The sequence below is a fragment of the Gouania willdenowi genome, chromosome 16, assembly GCF_900634775.1.
Source record: "Gouania willdenowi chromosome 16, fGouWil2.1, whole genome shotgun sequence".
Taxonomy (NCBI): domain Eukaryota; kingdom Metazoa; phylum Chordata; class Actinopteri; order Blenniiformes; family Gobiesocidae; genus Gouania; species Gouania willdenowi.
In genome coordinates, this window is record NC_041059.1 from 33,012,298 (window position 1) to 33,024,483 (window position 12,186).

General features: G+C 37.8%; 1 protein-coding gene across 3 annotated transcripts in view; it reads right to left on the reverse strand.

The window, feature by feature from the left end:
* Positions 1-12,186, reverse strand: part of stx12l (syntaxin 12, like) — a 19,288-nt gene continuing 7,102 nt past the window's right edge. The window contains exons 2-10 of one of the 3 annotated variants that reach the window (XM_028470252.1): positions 9,937-10,061; positions 7,609-7,678; positions 7,439-7,538; positions 6,483-6,620; positions 6,352-6,395; positions 3,374-3,479; positions 3,195-3,267; positions 3,037-3,119; positions 1-519 (exon numbers count right to left, since the gene is read on the reverse strand). In XM_028470252.1, the coding sequence (XP_028326053.1) occupies positions 427-519; positions 3,037-3,119; positions 3,195-3,267; positions 3,374-3,479; positions 6,352-6,395; positions 6,483-6,620; positions 7,439-7,538; positions 7,609-7,678; positions 9,937-10,036 (807 nt within the window). In that variant the 5' untranslated portion in view covers positions 10,037-10,061 and the 3' untranslated portion in view covers positions 1-426. Of the gene's footprint in view, positions 520-3,036; positions 3,120-3,194; positions 3,268-3,373; positions 3,480-6,351; positions 6,396-6,482; positions 6,621-7,438; positions 7,539-7,608; positions 7,679-9,936; positions 10,074-12,186 lie in introns of all 3 variants that reach the window. The other 2 variants (XM_028470254.1, XM_028470253.1) reach the window with 2 other exon arrangements.

The window sequence follows — 12,186 nt, forward strand, 5'->3', positions numbered from 1 at the left end:
ATGGTTGCCTCTTGTGTGGAAGGACTTTTTAGGGCTTTCATTTCACTTCACTGTGTTAAAAGTAAAACACTTAAAGATGAACCTTTGCAATCACAATCATCTGTGACTGTAAAACTTTTACGATGGTTAACTTGTCTGGGTGAGAAAAGTCAGATGCTTAAGACATGCTGTCATCACAGCATTAAACAGTAATAATAATTTACCAAGTCTTTCCACCAAATTGTAGAAACCTCTACTGGTCAGAGAAAGTGAATCAGTCAATAGCAATGTCGCCAGGTTGGGTGTGTTCTAACCATCATTTCACAGACACAAAAGTAACCAATGTGGCTGCTGTGCTCTCATGGATATAATCCTACACACACAAAGACACACACACATACACGTTAGGGGGATTGTGGAGCTGTTGTTCGTAGTGAACGTCTTCTCTCATTTGATGGCCTGCCAGATGATGATGACAAGAATGATGAGCACCAAGGAGCCCACCATGGCCAGCAGGCACATCCTTTTACGAGACTTCCTCTGAAAAACAACACCACCAACTCACGGTCAGCACTCGTTCTATGTGCACGACGAGAATCAAACATTTAGTCCAACACGCTGTGGCTGACTGAGGGGATAATCAACCTTTGCTGGAGAGTTTTACCACAGAGACCAACTACCGTCAATTCCGGACAAAAGAATGCAATCAATACATTTCACTTTCTTATGTGTGGTTTCAAGAAACTGCATCAAAACAGTCCAGATCAGACATGATCAACGGACAGCCCGGGGCCCACATGTGGTCCTCAGTCTAATTATGTTCATCCCCCAAAATGACTCAAGAAAACACACAAAAATGCAACAAAAAGACACAGAACTGCAACAAATACATACAAAATAACACATACACACAAAAAAACACAACATGATTAGTGTGTGATCATGCTTCAGTTGAGCATTTATCACACACATGATTAGTGTGTGATCATAAATGCTTCAGTTGATCTCTAAGATGAAAAAACTAAATAATATTATCTTTAACCCTTTACTTAAACTTTTTAAATGTGTCCATCCTAGGGATGGGAATCGAAAACCGATTCTTTCTGAGAACCGCTTCCCAGTAGTCCAATTCCTAGGAAACGTTTGTTTGCTTGTCTGTCAATTCCACTTATCGGTTCCTCTTATGTCGCAAATACGTGAAGATAAACTCCTCCAGGTCCTGTATATTGTGTTTATGCTAGCACCAAGTGAAGCTCCTTCCACCATATAGTTGTTTGCTGTCCACCGCGGAGAATCCACCTCCTCCACCCGCTGTGCTGTCCTCCGTGCTGTGTTTGTAGAATCTCTGTTGCTACCCTACTCATTTCCGGGTTCTGTACACTCGCGCAAAAGTTGCTTCTTGCATGGACTTTTCTTCCGAAAACAACAAACTTCAGCAAGAACACACAGCTCATCATCAGTTTATGTCCTCATAACATGTAATCAGACACAGGAGACAGACTGGTACTGATCGTTGTCTTTAGTTTGCTTTTTCGCACGCACGCACGCACGCGCACACGCACACGCGCACACACACACACACACACGGCTGATGACGTCACATGTAACAATGGGGACGGCGTCTCTGAAGGTCCATTTATAGAAATGTAAACAAAGACTAAACTAAAGCTTTACCGTTTAAATACATAACAATAAGTGCAGCTGTACTTTTGGTTCATATGTTCTTTTTTACAGAAGAATTGTTTGTTTTATGTCTCAATTCGTTTTAAATCAAGTTGTTCAAGTTCAAAAGGAGCACTGTAAATATTCTCAAATGTTTGTAGCCAAAATGTGTCATATCTTGTAATAATAATAATTCATCAGTGTTATAAAGCGCTTTTGTATATATTATTATCCAGTGAACACAATCTATACCTGGTGGATTAAAATAGCGCTGATATCCCTGCAGGGAATTAAAGAGACAAAGATAATATAATGAAGAGTTAACGCAAACAAATACATTTGTACTATTTAATTCCCTCACCCAATGAGAATCAATAAGGAATCGAATTGATAAGCAGTATTGATAATGGATTCGGAATCACAAAATTCTTATCAATTCCCATCTCTAGTCCATCCTTATTTCCAGTGTCCTCTTCTCACTGCTCAGTAACAGATGATGTAACTTCCTGTTGATGTTGGCATTGGTTTCTATTGGCTGTTTAATCAGAGTTAAAGCTGCAGAGCATGCGCCCTTACGTCTCTGTGATCAATCTTGTAGGTCTTACACATAATGTCAATAGCTATATTTATATAGCTCATTTAAACAGCCAGCAGCATACCAAAATGCTTTACAGTGAAGAGAATAAATATATAACACCATAAAACAAAAAACATTAAACAACAATAAGACACCACTCGTAAAACATTAAAAGATTTAAGAAACTCTTTAAGAAACTCTTTAAGCTCTGCCGAAGGCCAGGGCAAACAAGTGAGTCAGCTAAACACAGTCAGCTGGATTGGCTCTGCTTCAAGCTGAGAAGAGTTTGATGAAATGGGAAAAGCCAACGTGGTCACGGACAGCTTGAGTAAACCAGGTTTAAACCGTAGACCTGCCTCTCTAATAACACTTGAATGAAATACCCCCCAGAAATACACGAAACAGCAACAAAAATACACAGAACAACAGAAATACAAAATATGACACCAAAAACACATGAAAAAACTGGGAAAAAAAAGCAACAAAATGAAAAAAACAACAGAAACACATAAAATAAGTTAAAAAAAATACACCAAACAGCAACAAAAACAGAAGATAATTCCAAAAACACAGAAAAAAATACACACAACAAAAATATATAAAAATGACAAACAAAGGGCCTCTATTCTTTCCTGTGTTAATGCTCTGATTGGTCATTGTTCTATTGCTGTGATCCTCACATCACATCATCACTGTGCTAAGAGCTTCCCATGCCATCTCCAGACAGACTTCATAATGGTTTGATTGGAGTCGCCTTTAAAGTTTTCTGGCTATAGTGTGAAACATGTGCATTACACCTTTATTACCAAATGTCTCACCTGATAATAAGAAGCCTTCTGCAGCTGCGCTGCTCCTCTGTCCACATGGACCTCAGCATTCTCCACATTGGCCTCAATGCTGTCTGCAAATCAGAGCACAGTAAAGCTCCAACAAAGGAAGAAGACTGTATATTGTTCAGAAACATTGCATTGCTTACCGATCATCTCCCCCTGGTCATGGATCATCACAGCTAGGTCCTTGAAGATTTGATTGACATCCATAATATCGGCCTAAGGACATAGGGTGGTAGGGAGGTAGCGGGGTAGGGAGGTAGGGAGGGGGCTCAGATTTAAGCAGAGCTGCAGGGTGGACGTGAGTCGTGGGCTCCACACTTACCTCCAGCTGTCTGATGTTGGTCTCTCTCTCTCTGATGCTCTCCAGGTCTTCCTCTGTGATGGCAGGCTCTTCCACCTGGTTCTGGCTCTGACCCCAATCCTCTTCTCTGCACAGTCATTACAACTCATCAGCTAACCAATGGCTCCTTCTATGGCATTTCAACACATTTTCAGGACATCCCATGCACACGATTTTCATGGGTCCTTATTTTTATTCCATTTTCAGCTTCCAATATCTTAGGAACCACACCACATAGAAAACTGAATTTGTACACAGCTCTACCTACTTTCTCAGAACATACAAACATATCTGCTATACATCCTATATGGTGGACATGCCAGTCCCTCAAAATTGGAAAAATGTTTTTCAGGGTTTTGGGCTAGAACATGTTTGGGCCTTTAGTAAACAACTTTGCATATGCCTCAGCTCCCTGTAATTGATCAGCTTTGAGCTATGTACATAGACTATTTAAATCACTAATAATTAGTCACATATATGCATTGGTTTTTGACAGTCTCTTGAAATCCCAAATTTTTTTTTTTTTTTACCATTTTCATTGACCCATAACAGCATGTTGGAATGTAAAATTAAATCTGATCTCTGTTTCAATTTATAATAAAAAGATCACTTTATCATGGGATATAAAAAAAATTGTCTCGAGTTTTATTTGGACTCCAACTTCTGGTTATTTCACCACTCGCGGATATTGAAAATCCTTTACATGAGGCCATTGTAGCTTGCCAATTGTAAAACTGTGTGGGCCATTTGTAAAATGACATAGAATAACCCCTATAGTGTACAGTGAGTTGCATAGGTGCACCCTTTTAACTTTTTGACATTTTGCCACACTGGACCAAAAACATAATATATTTAGTTGAAATTTTACGTGAAAGACACACACTGACACACAATCGTGAGGTGGAAAGAAATTCATAAATGATTTTGAATTTTTTTTTATAAATAAAAAACTGAAAAGTGGGGTGTGCAAACGTATCTACCCCTTCTGAGTTAATACTTTGTGGAACCGCCTTTTGCTGCAATTACAGCTGCAAGTCTTTTGAGGTATGTTTCTACCAGTCCAGCACATCTTGAGACTGGAATTTTTGCCCATTCTTTTTTACAAAACAGATCAAGCTCAGTTAGATTAGATGGAGAGTGCTTGTGAACCGCAGTTTTCAAATTTTTCTACAGAATTGTTTTTGTTTTCAACCATTCCATTGTTGCTCTGGCTTTATTTTTATTTAGGGTTGTTGTCTTGCTGATGGTGAAACTCCGCCCCAAGTCTTCAAGTCTTTTGCAGACTACAACAGGTTTTCATCCAAGATTGCCCTGTATTTGGCCCCATCCATCTTCCCATCAACTCAAACCATCTTTCCTGTCCCTGCTGAAGAAAAGCACCCCCAGAGCATGATACTACCACCACCATGTTTGACAGTGGGGATGGAGTTTTCAGGTTGATGTGCAGTGTTACTTTTAGGCCACACACAACAATTTGCATTTAGGCCAAAATGTCAAATCTTGGTCTCATCTGACCAAAGCACCTTCTTCCACATGTTTGCTGTATCCCCCATGTGGCTTCTGGCAAACAGCAAACAGGACTTCTTATGGTTTTCTTTTAAAAATGACTTTCTTCTAGCTGCTCTTCCATAAAGACCAGATTTGTGCAGTGTACGACTAATAGTTGACCTGTGGAGAGGTTCCCCACCTGAGCTGTTACTCTCTTCAGTTCATCCAGGGTCATCATAAGCTTTTTAGATTCAGCTCTGGTCAGTGCTCTCCTTGTTCGGTCGGTAAATTTAGGAGGACGACCGTGTCATGGTAGGTTTGCAGTGATGCCATACTCTTTGTATTTACCTGTACTTTGAGAGATGTTTAAAGCTTAGGAAATATTTTTATAACCTAACCCAGCTTTATACTTCTCTACAACTTTGTCCCGGACATATCTGGTGTGTTTCTTGTACTTCATGATGCTGTTTGCTCCCCAATATTTTCTCAACAGACCTCTGAGACCATCACAGATCAGCTGTATTTGAACTGATATTAGATTACACACAGGTCGACTATATTTAGTCATTAAGTCAACATGTGGTAATTCAGAAATCATCATGGAACTTCTCAAGGCAATTGGTTACACTAAGAGGAAAGGGGGTAGATACTTTTGCACATTCCACTTTTCAGTTTTTTATTTTTCAAAAACGTTTAAAATCATGTATACATTATATTTCACTTCACGATTGTGTGTCACTTAGTGTGTCTTTTACATAAAATTTCAACTAAATATATTTATTTTTTGTGGTTCATAGAGTGGCAAAATGTTGAAAAGTTAAAGGGATGCAGATACTTAAGCAAACTCACTGTATATGCATATACTTAGTGTTACAAAAGGGTCGAACTTAAGCTTGGGAATTTGAGGAATATTCATAATTAAACTTTTCAAGGGAATTATCTATTGGAACTGGGGGTAATTTTAAACAACTGTATCGTATCAAAGCATAAAAATCAGCTTCCACGCAAAATATTACAATAATGGAAAAAAACAAAAAAATTCAACTACGGTTGAAAAATTCAAGAAATTTTCAAAGTAGAAAACATTCCATAAGAATTAGTGGGAATTAACAGAGAATACAAACCTAAGAACTTTCAAAATAAAGGTTGGTTGTAGCATCATCTAAAATATCAGCATCAGTTACATAGAATTACTTATAATTTCCAGTTAATTCCAATAAATAATTTCCATGACAATTTTTTATATTTCTCAATATTCCCAAAATTCCTGAGCTTAAGTTTCTGCGGAAATTTTCTAGACATTTCCAGCCCTTTATCTAATATACTTACTACAAGCAGCTTTACCTCAGATCAGCCAATCATTGAAAACAATGAAAAGTCAATTTACATTTCAATGTTATTCCTATAATTTCTCACTGACATTCATCCTATTGGTTTGTTTTGGAAACTCAATGTAAAAAAAAAGAGCTTACTTTTCAAATGTGACCAGTTGATCGTTGGCATTGCCTCCATCTCCCTGTACGCAATAATGACAGGGCTTTACTACATCACATCACATCAATGAACAGAAAAAAATAGTGAGTCACTCTAAGCCTGTGTTCACCAGGACTCTGGATCCGGCTCGAGCTCGGGCCACGGACTCCTTCTCTTTCTCTGCGGTCCGTCTCTGCACCGCCTGGAAGTTGTTGAGAGCTGCAGAGAAATCATTCATCAAGCGCTCCTTCTGCAGCTTCTGTTGCCTCTAAAAACAAAAAAAAGGGAATAAAATATTACATTTTTTGGGGAATATTATCATGTCTGGCATTCCTAGGCTGATGAGCACTAGAGGCAAGCTCATTGGACAGCACACCATGTAGCCCCATTCTTTTTAAAGACTGTAGGTACATATGGTCTTAAAAGCTTCTGAAACCCAACACCCCAACAACAGCTAAAATGAATTTTCCTTGATCAGCCAGTGATGTGTGTTGTATTTACACATTTATGAAGATCTAATAATGAATAAGCATTGATACTCTTTTTTTTCAGTAAATTGCAAAACAAAAAAAAAAAACTTTGGACGGTTTTGTAAAGAGACTTTCTACATGTCTGACCAAACACACAGCTGGGTTCACAGACAACAGGTCTTTGCGTTTATTTATTTTTTGTGTACATTTGTTACTTAGTTTATTTTGTTCATTCAAGGATTGTAAACAGAGGTTTTTGAGGTCTAGACCCCAAAGTTGAGAACAGCTGCTCTAAAGCATAGAAAATGTTAAATTAACAATAGTAGTTGACTCTATTAACCCTATTAAGCATGTTTGGTACGATTTCAGGAAGTTTAATAATCATTATTGATGATGAAACAGAAAACAAAGCGATAAAAACTGTAAAGTGACGTGGTAATGGATGAACCCTGAAACAAAATTGGGGAAATTTTGAAGTGGAAAATTGGAGGCCATACAATAGTTAATTCCAATGAAGCAGTTTTAAGCTTGTTTGGTTTAATTTCTGGAAGTTTTATAGTCAGTAATAACATCTGATTAGGAAAATTAGAGACTCTACCTTTCTTAGTATAATTACCTGCTCGGATGGAGACAGAGGAGGAGGCAGAGAGCTCAGCTCCTTCAGATGTCTGTTGGTCTCCTTGGCCAGCTGGTTGGTGTAGTGCTGAATCTGCTGACTGAGGAACACATGCTGGGGTGAGTTATGAAGCAAGGCAGCATCTTAGCACCGTGTGTCATCGTGCTTACAGCTTCTCCTCCAGCTCTGATGTCTCCTGCCTCGTCCCAAGCTGGGAGAGGAGATGTTTGAGCTGCCCAGCTGCAGAAGAACACGAGCACGTCACCGACAGGGTCTATATCCATATTTTTCAGTTACAATTATGTTTTCAATTACAATTCAATTACGATTACAGTGACCAGATTCTTTTTCCAATTACAATTTCAATTATTTTTATCCTTAGAAAATCAATTACAATTATGTTCTCAATTACTGAATTTCAATTACAATTAATCACAATTACTGAGCCTGAAATAAATAACCTAATAAAAGTTAACCTTCCTCTTCTGTTAGCATTTCTAATATTAATGGGTCTGTAAAATACACTAAAAACTAATGTCTATCGTCTAATTTCTTTATTGGTTACTTGTTAGACTTCCTAATCAATGAAAATATGGGTTTTAATATTTTTGGTGTGGGTGTCTGAGTATTTTTTGTGTCGATTAAAAAAAATTTAAATGATGAAATGTGGGAAGGGTTGATGTGAAACATATTTTAATAATTGTTAACTACCGTAATTTCCGGACTATAAGCCGTTATATTTTTCTCACGCTTTGAACCCTGCGGCTTAAACAATGACGTGGCTAAATTGTGTAATTTTTTCTCGCATTGAATCATTCTCATAACTCATTTTGTCATGATGCACATTGCCTCACCATAGCAACGACGAAAAAAAATGTCAGAGAGAGAGAGAGCGAGCCCGCTGCAGCAGCAGCATCAGTGTGGATGCAGTAATGCAGCCAATTTATAATAGAAAGATAAACAGCATAAAGTTGTTATATCACCACATTAGGTTTATTCAGGATTGATCGGTGCTCTGGACGCTGAGGCTGATCGAGACGCTTCCGTAAGGAGGACGGACAGAAGGGTATCCAGGCTGTTCTGATCTCCGCTCCGTCTACAGTAAAAGTCAGCCAGTTTGTAATAGTAGCAGAAGAGCATGAAGTTGCCAAATCACCACATTGGATTTGTTCAGAAGCGATCAGGTCTGTAGTCTGACTCAGAGTCTGACTCGCTGTGATTGCTCCGTGATAGTTCACAGTAAGAAGAGCGGATGAAGCGGTGTATCAGTCTGGTTCCAGTAAAAAGTGACCATAAAAAGCTGTAAATGGACTGATATGTAGACTAGGGGTGAGTATGGGCAAGGATGTTGCAATACGATACGTATCGCGATACGTGGGTCACGATACAATATTATCGCGATATATCGTAATATTCTACACAGTTAATATCAAAATTAAACTTAGAGATGAAAAATCAAGTTGCTGTATATGTTCATCAGAAGATATTGATCATTCAGAGGACAAATTGAGTCAAAACTATTTGCTTCAAAACATCCTATTTATTATTTATTATTGGTGTTTTTGCACATTTTCACTGAAAAAAAGAAAATGCAGTGTTAAACATTGCCATCATAAAATAAAGTGCAACAAGTTTCTTTTCACTGAAACTACTGTGTAGAAGTCTCAAAGTAACCATGACAACATAATGACGGCATTTTAACAACTGTAAGTGAGAACATTAAGGATAAATCACCCTGAGTTACTGACAATGCACAAAAATAGGAAAAAATAATCTATCCTACTGTATCAGTTTAAACACTGATCTGAACAGATTATATGAAAATAAAATGTCTGTGCAAACATAAATATTGCAGGCATTACACATTGCCAAATATAAAAAATATTTTTTTTAAAAAAATCAGCACCCAAAAAAATTGCGATATATCATAAAATAGTTTTTTTTCACCCCCCCAATGTAGACATGGGGCAGTGAGGAGGTGACTTCATGTAATAAAGGAAACTTATAAGTTGAAACACAGACATTTCCGTGAAACCTAACTTGAGTAGAGCAGCTCGCCTACCTGCCCGTTCTGATTGGCCGAGTTGTCTGACGGGCACTCTCATCAGCCAATAGGGGGAGGCCTATGATAAGCTGCGGCGTTTGTGTGGATTTTTATTAAAAATTGCTAAATTATTGTAATGCGGCCAATAAAACAGCGCGCATTATAGCCCAGAAATTACGGCATATATGTGTAGACCTGTAACATGGTTCCCCAGTTTTGCGTTAAATCATAATTGATAATTTTCATAGAATTTTCATGGCAATTACAACTAATTACAAACTCAATTACCTGAACTTAATTACGATTACGACTGCAAAATATTTTTTAAATTACAAATATAATTCCGCCATAAATGTAAACAATTATCAATTACGGTATTACAATTATAATTGACCCCAACCCTGGTGTGTGTGTGTGTGTGTGTGTGTGTGTGTGTGTGTGTGTGTGTGCTCACAGTTCTGGCTGATCTTTTGCACATTGGAGCTGCATATCTGGACGATGCTGTTGAAGTCTTGAGGCTGAGACCAGCCACTGTCTGCTCTCATGTAGGACATCCTGGGTTCCTGGTTAATAAACCAGCTTTGATCATACCCACATGTAAGAATAACAAGAATACAGTCAGAGGATGTAGAATACAGACACATTAGTGAATGAGACACGAATGGATTCAGCTATTTGTATGAATATGACATTTACATTGCACCAAGGATAAAAGCACAGCACTTGTTCAACAGATATTGAAAAACTGATATGTGACTTTGTTTGTGGTGTTACAGCGCTGACTAGTGTTGGGAAAGAATATTGTTCGGGTTTCCTGTCCTGACCTTTCAATATGGGTCATTTCCTGTCAAAACTGGAAGTATCTAATCCCATCCAATCCAACCTTATTTAAAGCACTTTAAAAACCCAGGAAAAGGGGGACAAAGTGCTGTACAACATGATAACAGATATACAAAGCACATACAATATCAGACAAACAATTTAAACAAAACAAAATATAAAAAAAACAATGCAAATAAAGTCAATGCAATTTAAAAACCATATGCCAAAGCCAAAAGGTGCATTTTTACAAGAGACTTAGAAACATGCAGAGATGAAGCCTCTCTGATTTGAAATAACAGTGTGTTCCACAGTTTCGGACCCACCATCCATTTAAAAACAAATAAAAGGAGTTTAAAATCAATCCTAAAACAAACTCCTGTGACACAGTGGGACTTTCAAGGAATGTCATGTTAACCTCCATTATACAGCTAAAGTCATGTGTGTAAGAGTTTTTAGTTGAAGACAGTGTTTCTGATGTGTTTATGGTAGGAGTGTGACAATATCTCAATACGGTGATATATCGCAATATTGTTTCGCACGATCGATTATCGATCTAGGTATCAATGTAATTTTTTTTTAATTTAAGATTTGTTTTGTTATTTTCAAAACCATTTCTGCTTTTTCACTAAAATGTGCAGGTAGGTCTTCACAGAAATGTTGTCACTGTTTGATGTAGGAACCAATATATTGTTTACTGGAATATTGCACAATAACGGTGTCACTAGTAACAAAGACCCTATTTTTTGTTTACAGAAAGCACTATTGGAGATACTTATTTGTTTACATTGGTATGTTGACACTTATTTACAGAAATGTTGCACTAAAATAGTGTCACTGTTCATAGGACACTTTTTCAATTTATTGTCTTTCAGAGATATAAAATAAAAATTGTATTTTTTCACTTAATCTTTTTTTTCTCTTGTTATGTCATAGATTATTGTAGATTGATTTCTGACCAATATATCGATAATCGCAGTATCGTCACATCGTGAGATAATCGTCATCGTGAGCTTTGTATCACGTATCGTATTGTATCGTGAGGTACCCAGAGGTTCCCACCTCTAGTTTATGGTGTGTTTCAGTCATTGTACACACTATATCATAGATCATTGTTCCTAATATTTCAAGTTAATTTTGTCTTTTTTTTTTAAATAATGTTATAATTGCATTTATTCAGACAACTTTTCCCAGGAAATGTACTATGAAATTGACCTTGAAATTTGTTTTAATCTCATGACATGTTTCGACTGCCAACTGCCAGTCTTCTTCAGAGGCATCTGTTGATTGCTTTGATTTGTCTCTGGTCTTTGGAGAGAGCAGACGTGTTTTCATTCGCTCCGATAACACGACCTTGGCTACAGCTGGCTACAGCTGGCTACAGCTGGCTACAGCTGAACAGCCTAAAAAATTGGGCCCAAGACTGAAGGAAAATGGTGAAAAAACCGCAGGGAGGCCCTTCAGAACCCAATTCGGGTTTGGAAGAGGTCAAGGAGATGATACGCGAGGGTCTACGAAACCTATCTGCCGAGATAAAGTCATTGGAAAAGACGCTGGAAAACTCACTGGAAAACCTACAAAGTGAAGCAAAGGTACTGAAAGAAAAGAATGAAAGAAATGCTGAAGAGATAAAATTGTTGAACGCCAGGGTTGAACAGCTGGAACAAAAGGAAAGAGAGAAAGATGTGATCATCACAGGCCTAAAGATAAAACCCAGGAGTTACGCGAGTGACGAAGAAACAAAATCGATTGAACAACAGGTAATTGACTACCTGGAGTCAAAGGACATTGTCCTGAACCCTGACAACATCAACTCCTGCAATCTCCTGCCAAAGAAAAATGATAACAGAGCTGTAAAAATAATCTTCACGAATATGAAATTCAA